General features: G+C 41.7%; 1 protein-coding gene across 3 annotated transcripts in view; it reads right to left on the bottom strand.

The window, feature by feature from the left end:
- The window catches only part of inpp5b (inositol polyphosphate-5-phosphatase B), a 34,475-nt gene that overhangs the window by 585 nt on the left and 18,209 nt on the right, over positions 1–15,681 (bottom strand). For all 3 annotated transcript variants that reach the window (XM_015950088.3, XM_015950089.3, XM_015950090.3), the window contains 13 exons: positions 15,501–15,615; positions 14,248–14,364; positions 12,121–12,308; positions 7,053–7,164; positions 6,853–6,962; positions 6,392–6,527; positions 6,142–6,252; positions 4,638–4,803; positions 4,237–4,472; positions 4,024–4,131; positions 676–760; positions 340–467; positions 126–237 (listed from right to left, as the gene is read on the bottom strand). In XM_015950088.3, the coding sequence (XP_015805574.2) occupies positions 126–237; positions 340–467; positions 676–760; positions 4,024–4,131; positions 4,237–4,472; positions 4,638–4,803; positions 6,142–6,252; positions 6,392–6,527; positions 6,853–6,962; positions 7,053–7,164; positions 12,121–12,308; positions 14,248–14,364; positions 15,501–15,615 (1,724 nt within the window). The remainder of the gene's footprint in view (positions 1–125; positions 238–339; positions 468–675; positions 761–4,023; positions 4,132–4,236; positions 4,473–4,637; positions 4,804–6,141; positions 6,253–6,391; positions 6,528–6,852; positions 6,963–7,052; positions 7,165–12,120; positions 12,309–14,247; positions 14,365–15,500; positions 15,616–15,681) is intronic.

Below are 15,681 nucleotides of genomic sequence, written 5' to 3'. Positions count from 1 at the left end.
GCAAAGTTTAAATAATACATTTATTTAGTCTGGCTTGCCAGGCTACAACATGCTGACACAAGTCTAAAACTGGGAAACGAACAGGAAATAAGCCAGAGCAACCTTTTTTTTTTCAATCATCTTACCCAGAATGCTGACATCTAATCGATTGCTAGCTGAATTCTTCAACAATTCACGAAGAAAGGCAGCTAAATAGTTGAACACGTTTTTATGGCACTGAGGTAGCATGGAAATAATCTGAAGAAAAAACACAACCATATTCACAAAACAGTTATTTGAAATGATAATTTCTTGTGTTGCAAAAAATTCCAGTAAATCCATCCAGGCTGATTTCCTTACTTTCTCACACTGGCTGGGGTTGGAGCAGCATTCGAGGCACTGCGGGTAAATGGAGAATGGAACCACGGGCTCGGGGAGGGCGTCGAGGAAGAGCAGCAAGGCTTCTGCTACTGAGTGGTTACTGCCCGCTGCAGGTTTGCACAAAGTCAAGGCAGACACAGTCTGGCGGTTTCAAAACATCAGCTGCTGCTCTGTTTTCATTCAAAGTTAAAACAGAAAAATTGGGAGTCTGAACAACAACTGAACAATGCAAGAACCAATTGTTGCAACTTCCTGAAATATTGCTAAGTGATCCGTTTTCATTGTTTGTTATAATGGAGAAGTGTTGAAGGATACGGAGGGAATCTGGCATCCCTGAATCAAGACAATTCCTTATTTCAGCAAATTCACTTCGAAGACCTGGCTGTTGAAATAAGTCTTCCTGTAAACACAAAACAAAAAATCACAACTTTTTATTCCTTAAAAGCAGCTTTCCGGACTTTTTCCTCTTTCAGAAATGATGCATCATGTCTTAGAAATCTGTAAAAGTGATAGTCTTACCCTGTACTGTGATAATGGAGGAAATATCTCACTTTTTTTTTTTGTTAAGCCCACCCCAGTCCCGTAGAGTCCCATACAATTTGAACTGAGCACCATTTAGCATTGGCCAATTGCGTTAGACATTCGAAAGTACCTAGACTGGTGCAGTTGGCGACATTTGTTGTGGACGAGTAAGTCTTCATAATATATATTTATAAGAATAAACAACATATATAATTGTAAAACAATGTGTTTTGGTTCTGTTGGCCGGCTAACCCCGGGTCCACGTTGGCAGCATGTTTTTCTTCATAGACGTGATCTCCTTTTTCTTCTTTTTGTTTTAATGGTGGATAAAGTCTCGAGGGATTTGGTGATTTTGTGAGTCCAGCGAGGATGTCAGAAATGCCGTGTGGAGTGAAGCGCCTTGAAAAACGTCCCGCTATCGTTCTACGCTGCTGATGCCCCCAGTGTGAACATGGGGTAAGAGTGTAAGCTCACATAAGAGACGTTGCCATAATCACGGAAGAAAAAAAGTGGCAAAAAGTGCAAAAAATCTTTCCACCTTTAGATGGTGCCATCTGAGTAAAAAAATCTTGATTTCTGCTTTAAAGAGAAAAGCCATAAGAAAATAATACAAGTGCAGCCTAGTGAACTACACCAAATTCTTGCTTTGCAAAGTTTGGTGTAGGAACGATCCACTGGAACCTCCGCAGCCCCTAGCAGCATTCTGGCTGGCCAATCACAGCTCTCTATAGTGATTTCAAACTGATACAGTGCTGTGACAGGTCAACAATGGTGGGCCAATCACAGTGCTCTATCGGCTTTGTGGGCCAATCAGGGCCTTCTATTCGTCTGGTGGGCGGGATGATGCGACAAAGTGAAACAATATGGCAACAGCTCGTTTGAAATGGCTTTTATATCAGTTTTGAACTATTGGACTTGGGCTTTGATAGAATCAAGAGCAGATAGCTGCATTTAAGTCCTTTATTTAGAAAAAGGATGTTTTTTCCCCTTCTTCAACAGCAGACTGCCTTGTTTACTGACATCCTTCGCAGTGAGCACGTCACGTTGTTCATTGTCCAGTAGCATGTGGACATCGTTTGAAAAACAATGGTAGAACACCCCCCCCCCCCCCCCAACAACGAGAACCGTCAATGAAGCGTTGCCAGACTAAATTACAGATCCTGCTAAAAAAATTAGCATATTGTGATAAAGTTAATTATTTCCTGTAATGTACTGATAAACATTAGACTTTCATATATATTAGATTCATTACACACAACTGAAGTAGTTCAAGCCTTTTATTGTTTCTAATATTGATGATTTTGGCATACAGCTCATGAAAACCCAAGATTCCTATCTCAAAAAATTAGCATATCATGAAAAGGTTCTCTAAACGAGTTATTAACCTAATCATCTGAATCAACTAATTAACGCTAAACACCTGCAAAAGATTCCTGAGGCTTTTAAAAACTCCCAGCCTGGTTCATTACTCAAAACCGCAATCATGGGTAGGACTGCCGACCTGACTGCTGTCCAGAAGGCCATCATTGACACCCTCAAGCAAGAGGGTAAGACACAGAAAGAAATTTCTTAATGAATAGGCTGTTCCCAAAGTGCTGTAGCAAGGCACCTCAGTGGGAAGTCTGTGGGAAGGAAAAAGTGTGGCAGAAAACGCTGCACAACGAGAAGAGGTGACCGGACTCTGAGGACGATTATGGAGAAGGACCGATTCCAGACCTTGGGCGACCTGCGGAAGCAGTGGACTGAGTCTGGAGCAGAAACATCCAGAGCCACCGTGTACAGGCGTGTGCAGGAAATGGGCTACAGGTGCCACATTCCCCAGGTCAAGCCACTTTTGAACCAGAAACAGCGGCAGAAGCGCCTGACCTGGGCTACAGAGAAGCAGCACTGGACTGTTGCTCAGTGGTCCAAAGTACTTTTTTCGGATGAAAGCAAATTTTGCATGTCATTCAGAAATCAAGGTGCCAGAGTCTGGAGGAAGACTTGGCAGAGGGGAATGCCAAAATGCCTGAAGTCCTGTGTCAATTACCCCACAGTCAGTGATGGTCTGGGGTGCCATGTCAGCTGCTGGTGTTGGTCTACCGTGTTTTATCAAGGGCAGGGTCAATGCAGCTAGCTATCATGAGATTTTGGAGCACTTCATGCTTCCATCTGCTGAAAAGCTTTATGGAGATGAAGATTTCATTTTTCAGCACGACCTGGCACCTGCTCACAGTGCCAAAACCACTGGTAAATGGTTTACTGACCATGGTATTACTGTGCTCAATTGGCCTGCCAACTCTCCTGACCTGAACCCCATAGAGAATCTGTGGGATACTGTGAAGAGAAAGTTGAGAGACGCAAGAACCAACACTCTGGAGGAGCTTAAGGCTGCTATCGAAGCATCCTGGGCCTCCATGACACCTCAGCACTGCCACAGGCTGATCGCCTCCATGCCACGCCGCACTGAAGCAGTCATTCCTGCAACAGGATTCCCGACCAAGTATTGAGTGCATAACTGAACATAATTATTTGAAGGTTGACTTCTTTTGTATTAAAAACACATTTCTTTTATTGGTCTGATGAAATATGCAAAATTTTTTTAGATAAGAAATTTGGGTTTTCATGAGCTGTACGCCAAAATCATCAATATTAGAAACAATAAAAGGCTTGAACTACTTCAGTTGTGTGTAATGGATCTAATATTATATGAAAGTCTAATGTTTATCAGTACATTACAAACAATAATGAACTTTATCATAATGTGCAAATTTTTTGAGAAGGACCTGTATATATATTTGTTTAGTCTGGCTTGCCAGGCTAATACAAGCAACGTTTTCAATAAAAAAAACATTTAATGCTCAAGCTGTTAAGTTTTTAAATAAAAATATCTAAATAAAGTAGAACAGTAACATTTAAATTTGGCAACTTTTTACATTAAAGTTTTATTTAAAAAAAATATTGTTATATATTTTAAAAGTATTTTTTTCCTCTGTTTCTTTATTATTCTAACATACAAAAAATATGCTCAACAATAAACGCCGTAATTCACTACAGCTTTGTATTGCCAGCAAATATTCAGTATTAATTCACTGAAATGGCAGAAGGACTGGTTTTATTGATCCGGAACCACTGATGGAGCATCATCACCACATTTCTTACTTGTTTGACTGCATTGCGAAACAAATGATCCACCATCATCCAAAGTTCTTTAGGAATGTCAAGAGGCTTTTCAGTAGATTCTGCAAAGTCAGCTGCAGACTTCTCAGCCTGATGTTGAGCACAAATATGGCAAAAAGAGACAGTTTAATTAAAACACACAACACTCAAAAAATGCTATTTGAGACGGCAACAAATGGAGAAAACCGCACTCACAAGCTGAAGTAGAGTTTCTTGTGGCATGTCTCGAATGGGTTCCCTCATGTGACACAAAGAATAAATAGAGGAACCGTAACAGCTTGGCAGATAGTTCCCAGTTACGGAGATGAAATAGTCTTTGCCCCGCTCTAGATGGAGCACCAGGATGTCTTCAATCACTTGCTTGCCACAGTTGAGATCTGGTGCTGTTGTGCGGTTTACAAAAACCTCCAGATCAATGTCGGCAGAACCACCTGGACAATTCAAACGCTCAGAATTAGGGGGTGATGGCTGTTTAAACTCACCGTCATGAAGCTGTTGGAACAAAATTTCTGTTTTTAAGACAAGAAAAGTCGAACTGAAATCTTGGTTAAACAATCACAGTCAGCTCAGAGCTGAGGACTGTTCACGTTTCTCACGCTGAGCGATGAAGCCTTTGGGGGGGTTGGCTGTGAGCCAAGGTTTGGAGTACGTGGCCTCATTTGGCTTCCGGATAAACTCGAATTGACACGGGACCTGCCCATCGTTAAACAGCTTTAACGTCTCTGCCTGGTGTTCCATGAACTTCACGTCCTTGAAATGGAACTGAGAGGAAACAGAATCAGGAAAAAGGATTAAAAGGTGATCTTATTGTATCCTCTAAATATCGGTATTATCAATACAACATTTGAGACAGTTTGAACAAATTATATTAAAAGGGCCCAATGGGAAGGTAGATAGCCGCGTTTCCACTATAAGAGTTCCAGGACATTTCTGGACGAGGGGAAGGTGACGGGAAAATATGAGAGCTCAGTCCTCTCGTCGTGCCTTCATACCAAATGGGCTCTTTCAGGACTTTGCTAAGACGTCAGTATATTGCGACTGTCTCGGCTGCGAGTGACGTCATAGATCAGGGCCAAAGGGCGTCCACAGACATTAAAGCCCAGACCGCACTGCGAGTTTGTCAGCTGTCGCAGAGGATTGCTCACATCACACTGTACGGTCGAAGATTTCAACGACCCAATCTGCACAATGTCTCGCTCCAGCAGGACACGTTACGTCACAAGTGCACCCCCCAGAAAGCATACGTCACTGAAAGCCAACAGCTAACCCAAACCACAATGCTGAAAACAGGAAAATGTGCTGCCGTTAACATTTTTTTTATTAGTCTCCAAACCTGACCTCCAAAAAAAAAAAAAAAAGAGTGGTTAGCTTGTTCTTGCGTGTAGCTTCCACTGGTGCTAATTCTACTCTCGTATTGTACTCCTGTCACTAGCGATTTGCGTCAATCCCTGGGTGTATTTCCATTGGTCGATTGCAGACGGGAGTTGTAGGTTTTCAAGCAGTGCTTGAAGACCGTTTGAGGCCGACTTTGGTCATGAGCGTGTTCAATAAGCTGTCGCAGAGCCGGTGACAATGGATGGCCAGAGACTTCATAATCATCCTCATAGTCAGTTGCTTTGTCACGATTCTGGTCACGATGAGGCATTTGTGTAGGACGGTAGAAAAACGCAGTGTGGTCCGAGTTTAAAAGAGTTCATTTTGGTCCAGGTACGCCGCAATTTAATCTATTGAGGAGACGGGGAGGGCGATTTAAAAAACAGCGTTCAATGACCAAAGAAAAGCAAGTGTTTACGACTCTCTGTAGATCACAAGTCACCAAACATTTGTGTTGTGGGAACTTTTCTGCCACATTTTTCTGCACTAGAGTGCAACAATTTTTAAGCCACATTAATGCTTCTTTTTTATTTTATTTCAATAAGTTGCTTCAACAGCAACTCTTCCAATTTTACAAATTCCAGATGTTTGGCGACCCCTGTACAACCAATCACCATGAGTCCCGCCCAGCGTCTCTGCTGAGCCTTCTCTAAGTACATGCCCCAGTGAAAACAGGCCTACACACGCTTCCTGTTACGCTCCAGACTACGAGATGGGGAACCATACCTCTCGCTTTGATAAGGTTACAGATGGAATACACTCATTTTCCATTTTGTCTATATTCCGAACAATCTCTTCAAAGGTCTTCTTATAGGTTACATTGTTTATCCTCTTGATCTGAAGCAACACAAACAAAAGACGTCAGCAGAAAGTAAACAGAAATCTGTTATGTGATGAGAAATAAATCATTTTCAGGTAAGAGAATCAACAAAAACGTAGTTAAACACGGAACAAGTGAAGAAAATAAAGGATTTACCCCAATGACGAGCAAAGAGCTGACAGGTTTGTGGTCACTGGTCCTCAGATCCATGTGACTCCGGTAATGTCGCTGCTTTATGTTCTTCCCTTTCCACAGGATGCGGTCGCACCACGCAGGGATGCGACATTTTTCACTAAACGCAGAAGAACCAATAAACAATCATCTCAAACGGTTTTTGTTACTGAATTCAAAGTTTGAATTGTTAATTTGTGACCGCTCAGCTGATACAGATTAGAGCCCGTCTGAGTAGAATGAAAAACCTTTGACTGAAAACTCGGATGAATATTTTATATAAGATGGAATGAAATGCTTTTAAAAGAGAAACATTTCTGGGGTGAATTTAATAGTCCCCCCCCCAAATGCCACTTTTATCCCTCAATCAAATAAACATTGATTTTAAACCCCACAACAAATATTTTTAGTAAAAATAAAATTGCTGCATTTGCAGGCGGCGTTACCTCGTGTCCCAGTCGTCAGAGTTGGTGTCGTATTTGTAGGTGGGCTGAAAATCAATCGCTCCTTCCTCAAAGCCGTTGAACACAGCCTCTTCATCGATCTGTCTCTTGAGCTGAGGATCACACGTGGCTCATGAACATCACCACTCACAAGGACAAATAAACACACACGACTATTAAACCAGAATGAAAAGGGAAACCACCTGATCATTTTTGTGCAACGTCTTAAAATCCTTTTTGATGATCAGCTCTTTCACGCTGTCCACCTCAAGGTCACTAATTCTGTAGTTCAGGTCCCCGATCCATAAAACCACACTGATCAAGGAAGTAGAAGTGAGAGCATAAACAGATTAAATAACGCCTCCGGTAACTAAACGAGTGTTGCAGCATCTCTGTAACACTTCATCTCAAACAGAAATCTCATAATATGAATAAATTATAACAGCCAACTGTTTTACAAGGAATACACAACAAAATCTTAGGCACGGGTAACAAATACAGTTTAAGTATTGCAACCTTTTTTAACAATTGAGTAGTGATGTAAAAAATATCAGTATACTGAAATTTAGATATATTTTGTTAAAATACTGAATCAATATTTAAAACATAATAATACACTTTCTATAGCGCCTTCAAACAAAGCTCTGAAAAACATTCATACCTAAAATGACAACACAAGGCAGGGGATAAGAATAAACATAAGCATGTAAAGAACAAATTAAAATCAACAACAGACATGAGTAAAAATACTAAGATGTATAACCTAGGCAAACATTTTACTGCATTTGTTTTTTGTGGTGCAATTCAAACTCCTACCACTAGGTGGCAGCAGGTTTACCGCCTTAATTCTGACGGAACTACGAAATCTCACAATAACACTGGATCTTGGTCTTGGAAGTGTTTTGTCTGAGTTTCCTATTCAATTAAGTTTTGAAAACCGCAAATATTGTCTGCAGTTTAGTATCTCGTATCGTCTCTCCTGTATTATATTTATCGTTCCACCAAATTCTTGCAAGTACACATGCCTACTGTTGAGTTTGAATCTTTACTGCCACGTTTGACCCATGTGTATCTAATTTACTGGGAGTTTAGCTTCCCAGACGCTCTTCTTCTGATGACCTCCTACAGTGGACGGCACTGGAACGATGCCGGAAGTAAATAAGCCGATGGGTCACACGTAAGCTTCTTATAGTTGAAATTGCATCGCTGCAGTACTTTTACTTTGAAAATTACTGGTGATTTTACACTGAAACAGTGTGTGACTTCCTGTCTAGCCCTGTGTTAACTGCGGAAATTGACACATCCCAGAAGCGGCTCGCGGCAAAATAGTACCCGATCCTATTTTTTGCGGAAGCAATGTGACAATTCTGGAACGCCCCTGGAAACTGCTGTGTCGCTGCTGGTTTTGAAACAGTCCACAGAATATAACAGATTCTATTTGAAGCAGTGCCGTTCTGCACCACTGATGCCTTCAGTGAGAAACCAGGGTACAACGTAAAATGGTGAAAAATGCTAAAAAGATCAAGAAAGTTACACGATTACATGGGTATGCAGGAGGTTTTTCAGGTCAAGTCACTGGGTGTTTCTCAATGCCAAGGAACCTTGCCTTGATGTCTTGGCCCCGCCCCGGTTGCCTAGGAGATACGTCTTCGGGAGCCGCCAAGACGTGTTCCAATCGGTTCCAATGTCCATGTTCTACCGAGGCGTGTGTTCTCCGTTTGTTAGCCGTTTAGCTAGCTGAGCAAGAGGTGTCTTGTAGCCTAGCCTTGGTCAAAAATTACCCACAATACACCTCAGTATTTTCAAAATGATGGCGGATCAGAAGCCGGCAGCTACTTTGGGGACAGTTTTCAAGTTTTTAAGTAAGTCAGCTAATTTAAAATGTTTCTTTTAGATCCAAAGAAGTTATCAATGGTTGGTTAGTTGCTTAGTAGTTGCAGCTTTGGTGGCTAGCGGGTAGTAACTCGCTTATATTTTTTATTTAATAAACAAATATGCAATTTAAAAAGTAAAAGCTCGTTATACATTTATATTGAAACTAATACGTATAAAATATAACATTATCTCCCATGTCACGTGATGTTACGTGACTGCTGTGGAAGCCGCGGTCACGTAATTCAAGTCTGTTCCATTTAACCGTTTTCTCTGACCAAGGAAGAACAGTGTCCTTGCAAGCAAGGCGCCTGGCCTCGCAAGACATCGCCTCGCAAGGCAAGGCGCCTTGACTAGGGATGTCCCGATCCGATCACATGATCGGAAATCGGCCCCGATCACGTGGTTTCAGACGATCGGGACTTGGGCTTTACTTCCCGATCCGGACTCGGAGACTAGGTTCAAATTACAGGAGAGCAACTTGGTTCTCCTTAAAGGTTGTCAGGCTCCCCTGATGTCCTTAACTTACACACCCAGAAGGAGCACAAAAGGGATCCAGCTTCTAACTTTATTATATTATCTACATGGACTCAAGAGTAGAGGGGATTCTTTAGAGCAGAGATGCAGAGTGCAGCAGGCAGACCTCTGATTATTCATCAACTCCAGCTGCGTTCTGCACACGGCCACAGTAACATTTTCTAAGTTTCGAAGTGGCGTCACCCAAAAATATATAATTAACACACAGTCATTCGTGTCCGTTAATTTTCTCTCTGGTAAGTTCCGTCTGTATTTGAGCATGACGTGCGGACGCGCTGCAGCGCGTCACTGGCGCAGTCGGGCAGCGCGGCGCACACTCCGCTTTTTTTGCGGTCAATAGATAAATTTGATCTGCTAGTTAAAACGTTACTTGTGAGGTGAAAAAGAAGGAAGCAGGCAGGAGTGTTTCCGGAGGACTGGGAGATGCAGGAAGATCAGAGACAGACAGGACAAGAAGACAGGAAAATAAAAACCAAGAAAACAAAACAAAGTTCTTAAAAAAATAAAATGTAGGTAGATTGATCCCACTACACGTTTGTACCTGTATAAAGCAATAATTTAACAGCATGTAGTATTTATATAGTTGATACAATTCAGATCATCTTCAAAACTCCGTCCCAGGGACGTATCTAAGCCTTTTGGGGGCCGAGGCAAATTAGACCCCTGCCAGGTATTTTAAGTTGAAGTGCCATCTGGTTTTATATTTGACTTTTTATATTTGCAATAAAGTCCAAAATTGAAGAATTTATGTTATTTATTACTTGATTGTTCAAGCTACCTCACAGAAGTGATCTGTTGTTAAAAATTAAAATAAAACTGTAATTAAATAAAAAATAAGGAACATTCTGGAACTGTTTCTTCCTTTTCTTATTTTTTTATGTATCAAAAGTATCGGATCGGGACTCGGTATCAGCAGATTCTCAAAAACAAATGACTGACTCGAGGGCAAATAAACCTGATTGGGACATCCCCCCTAGCCTTGACATTGAGAAACACCCACTGAAAGCACTATAATATACATGAGTTACTCTATTAAAACATTAATAAAATCTCATTGGCACTTGTGTGTAGTACTTAGCTCCTCCACTAGAAGATTCAAATAAGATTAGATTCAGCAAGTTTCTGGGAAAGAACCATGTTCATTTAAGATGTCTTAGAAAGTTAGAAATCGGTGCATCAATTATATAATTGGTTCTTTAGGCATGTTGTGGGTATTTTTCCTCTCCACTATCGCTACATGCTTGTTTTGTAAAGGACTGCTGACACAAGTCAGTGACTAGATGCAATCTGCTGGGTTTCCTGAGATAGGAAACTTAACTGATATAATAAACTGAATTCAATGCAGTGATAAGTGAGTTTAATGGGAATGTTTACATTGTAAAGTGTCTTGAGGTGACTCTTGTTGTGAATTGGTGCTATAAACTGAATTTAACTGCATAAGAGGGTTGAATCATATCCCAAGCAAACTTTATTTATAAAGCCTTTAATAAAAACCACACTGGAACAAACTGCTTTCATACACTCAATGATTCAAATAGGGCTGAAACGATTCCTCGAGTACCTCGAATAATTCGAGTACAAAAAATCCTCGAGTCAAATTCTCTGCCTCGAGGATTCGTTTAATTCATATTTAATTAATTCATGGCTTTGCAATCGCCCGGGGTCATGTTTCACCCGGACTGAAATAAGTGACGCACATGCCCACTGGACTGAATGCACACGCGAGTAGAATGTAACTTAACTTTCTCTTAAGCCATGGCGGACAACTTGGACCCTGGTGGAGTGTGAAAAAGACACAAAATGTCAAAGTTGTGGAACCATTTTTCACGTCGTAAGGTGTTAAACGTAGTCCAGTGAAAATACTGTAAAATGGATTTAGCCTACCACAACACCACATTCCTCGATGCTGCAGCACCTGTAAATGTCACTTCTGCAAGCGGACTCGGAGCCTCTACAAGATAATGCATTTTAGCCTGTATTTCTATATATTCTGCGGACACTGTGCAACTTTTTCGTTTGTAGCACTCAAGTTTCAGCTCACACCGTACGTCTGGTAGCAACACGTCGGACTTAAAATGTGCTAAAAAATAGCAGTTTTTACACAATATGTCGGACTTTTTATTGTGTTGTTATTGATATTTGTTGTCCCTCAGGATTGCTGCAGGAGGACACGGGTATTTATGAGAGTGGTGGAGGAAAACGAAAGAAAGTAAATAAATGTTTTGTGATCAGTATAATTTGACATAACCACGGCAAACATGCTTTCTCGACAATCCTTATTGTGTGAGAAAAAAAGTGTAGAAATTAAAACGGACGTGTGTTAATAGGGAAACAGCCGGCGAGCTGTTTGCACATGCGCCGTGAGCGGTTCTGGTTCTGTTTGGGCCGCAGCTGCTCGCAGCGCTACTTCAACAGTTATCCTCCTAGTTTTTGTCTGGCTTGTAGGCTAGCAGATTCTCGCACGAGGGGAAAATCGGCTCAGGTTGTTCACTTATTTTTTGCACAGGCATTTGTTTACTGTGAAGTTGAGGTGCTGAAGTTTTGCAAACTAATTTTGAATAAAACTTGAATAACTGGCAATTGCGTGCTCATTTTAAGAGGTCTTTCATATTTTATAACATGCTATTTGATATAATGGTTTACAAACACAAAAGGGTAATTTATTAGAGTACTCGATTAATCGAAAAAAAGATTCGATAGAGTACTCGATTACAAAAATATTCGATAGCTGCAGCCCTAGACTCAAACCCAATGTTTTATTTGTTAATGCATCACAATACAACCCAAAAACGTTGAATGATAGTTAAGCATCAACCTGCTCAGCCCTAGAGTCAAAAGCAATAAGGATAAAGTGGTACATACTTGTGCTTCATGATAGTGAGTGGTGGCTGGGTAAGGTCGTATGGCCGAAACAACAGACGGCTGCAAATATCCTTGTAGTCCTGATTGCGTCTCTCGTATTCTTCGACGTGGGCGGCAAGGTGGGAGTTGACCACACAGATGGTGGAGTTGTGGAAGCGAAAACGGATCGCAACAGCACCCTTGTTTCCCTGTCAAGGACAGAGAGAAAAATCCTGTCAGTGTTAATCTGATCCTGCAGGCAAAAGGAGAGGATGAAAGGTAGACTTGCAAGAGTAGCAAACTACGGTTTCTCTAAAACTCACATTTCCAGCTGATCCTTAGTATGGATAAAAAAAAAACAGCAAGGAAGTGTAGAGCTGACACTGGTAATCAGGCAGCCATCTAACGAATCTACACTGACGGCTGCTAAGCAAGACAAGCCATCCTATAGATGTACAGTCTGGCCGTGACCCACTGAAGCAACCCAGTCGTGGGTCAGACTATTGTCTTTCAAGCTGTCTTTGTACTAGGGTTGTTATGGTAACCGGTGTAGCAGTAAACCCGGTAAAAATGTTGACAATAATAATAACCGTCTTGTTTTTAAAAAACTATATTATCTCGGTGGGTTTACCGTGGCTGCGGTGTTGGCGCGGTGACCCTTACCAGCCACCGTATCATCTGCTGAAGTTGCCGGCGGCACATGCGCGCTTTGTTGTTTACAACCAAAACTTTCTTGAAGCTAAAGCTGAAATAATGGCCGAAGGAGGAGACGGAAGCGTGCAGGACATTTATTATCCCTCAAAGAAGACAAAGTGGGAAGTACGGGCATATTTTGGATATTTGAAGAATGCCGAGGGACAGTTGATAGAAGACGGCTATCCTGTTTGCAGCACGTGCAGAAAAAGTGTCTGTGAAAGGCAGCAACGCTTCAAATCTCATGACACATCTGCGTGACCATCACCCACAACTCTACAGTCAACGCAAGGCAAGCTAACGTTAGCGTTTTAGCCAAAATGCGTGATCCGAGGATTTGGGTTGAGGGAGAATGCAACGAGTCGCTGTATAAAGCAGCTGCAGCGCCGCTACCTGCATATAAACCGTGTCGCGGACACCCCCATGTTGAAATGACGCTATGCATTACGGGGCTCCCAGGGGCAGATAAGAGTTGGTCTCTCTCCGAGAATAATTATGAATTTAACAATGATTACTGCCTGATGACATTTTCCCAAATCTGCAAAGCTCACTGGAAGGACACAAACCGAGGACAATATTTTCCTGATATAGGGTCTATTACTCAAGTAAGGGTAAAAAAGTATCTGATTAGAAGGCTACTTGAGTACTGAGTATCATCTGATCTAATATTTTTAAAATGATGACATCAAACAGACAAAAAATAAGAAATTATGGGCAAATATTAGTATTTTAAAGACTAAAGGGGAAAATGTAAACAAATAAACAACATATTTACAAAATAACACATTTTAGGCAAAATTTAGACACAAACTGAGGACAATATTTTCCTGACATACAGGGTTTATTTAGTTGTCTGAAAATGTAACACGTTTAAAAAAATACCGCGATAATACCGAAAACCGTGATAATTTTGGTCACAATGACTGTGAGGTTAAATTTTCACACAGTGACAACCCTACTCTGTATGCAACTGGACAGCACCAGGACCAGTCAGAGCAAGGAATCACGAGACATACTTATCCATCAGTCAATGTGGAAGTCCACCAAATACATCCTTTATCCAAATACAGGACTTTAGTACATCTAGCTGCTCAAGTCTCAAAGAAAAGCCAAAGTCTGAATTGTCCAAAGTTGATGCCAAAGCAGTTTCATGCAAGCGCCGCTCTTGAAACGACACCATCTTTGTAGTTTTTCCTCCATCTCTGCTCTGGTTCTAAGCCCGCCCAACGAACAGAGCGCTGTGATTGGTCAGACACAAAAGCTGCTGATGGAGCGCAGCTGGACTGACCTGCTGTCGTTTGTCTAGATTTGAGTTACTAAAAACGCTACAAAACCAGAAAATTACACTCTGATCAACTGTGTGGACCCATTAGTGTTTTAAATGTATCTTACCAGTGAAACATAAACGTACTTGACTGCTATACATAAAAGAAGCCTCGTAAAAACAGTCCTCACCATCCTTCCCATGATGCCCGTGCCCACAGTCTCAGCCTCCAGATCAGAGATGTACTCGGCATGCTCCTCCTTCACATAGAAGATCAGCATGATGCCGACCAGACGCACCAGCTTCACCTGAATCAGCAGCAGAGGGCAGATTTTCACATTTTACTCGATCGGTTTCTTCAACAGACAACCAGATCAGTCACACTGGTATATGTCTAAATAAAACCTGTGTTGAATTGTTTGTCCAGCTTGTGGGAGTAGATTTCCACAAACATTCAGCCTATGAACTGCACTCGGTGTGAACGGCGGTCCAATAGCAGCCGTAAGAAAACCGGGCTGCACCTGTTCTGCGCTCGGTGATCGACGGGTAACACGTAGACATATTTTACAAGCTTGCGTTGACTTACCATTACTCTGCAAAAGTTTGCGCCATGAAGCCTGATTTATACAGCAAGTTTTGCGCTCACACGCAGACGTATTGACGGAGACATTTTTTTCCATGTATGCTTCTCCACTGGTTTGTCAGCGTTGTGTAGCAATTCTCCACCAGAACAGCAGAGGGCGCAGCTCTTTTCTGGGGTCTCCTGCAATCAATGCAGTCACGTCTAGCGTGCTTACATTGTGTTTATTTCAGACACTTAGTGTTTCCCGCTGGCGAATAAGACTCTACATCTCCCAAACGGTGAAGTGTGAGAGACTGAAAATGAGCGACAGTGATAGACGACCGCAGCAATTAATAAAATCGGCCATAGCAGCACCACGAATAAATTCAAGCAAAACTTAAAAAAAAAAAAAACGACTAAAAGCGGGGACCCGTTAGCTCAAGCGTCAAACTCCGCTCCCACAACCCAAACACTTCCCCACAGGCACTTGATGCTACCGCCATAACACTTAAAACCACAGCTTTGATGATCTTGTGAGATTTCAATACGGAAATGATGGCTCGTTCATTTCTATGAAGCAATTTAGTTTTTTGAGTTTGTGAAGTTCAGGCTGTCAACGAAAATACAAATCTTGCCAAAAACAAGCACACAGATAAGGAAGGAAATTGGGGAAGTTGAGCAGAAAGCGTCAGCACTCTGAGAAAAGGGAAGAACAACAAAAACAGAAGAAAAAGCCCGACAGCTGGTCGAACTAGCATGAATAACCAAAGGATTTCATCAGACTGGTTTTCAGGATGAAAATGAGCTCAACTTTCCACGTGAAGACAAGTAAGACGTTATTTATAACATCAAAAGAAAACCTGAAGAAAACAAAAGCCTTACTAAGGCATATTTGGCTCCTTCGTGCAAAGCGTCAGACACGGCCTTCGTCCACTCGGGCTCTTTGGGCGTGTCGCTGAAGAAAAACGCCTCTTTGCTGAGGTCGAGTTCCTGAAAACTACAGGAATAAAAACACAAACATCTTACCATGAGTTTGAATCTAACTCACCAAACTGCAGCTGTG

This window comes from Nothobranchius furzeri, chromosome 5 (genome assembly GCF_043380555.1).
Source record: "Nothobranchius furzeri strain GRZ-AD chromosome 5, NfurGRZ-RIMD1, whole genome shotgun sequence".
Classification (NCBI taxonomy): domain Eukaryota; kingdom Metazoa; phylum Chordata; class Actinopteri; order Cyprinodontiformes; family Nothobranchiidae; genus Nothobranchius; species Nothobranchius furzeri.
Note: the sequence above shows the minus strand (reverse complement) of the source record. Positions and strands in the feature narration are given on the sequence as shown.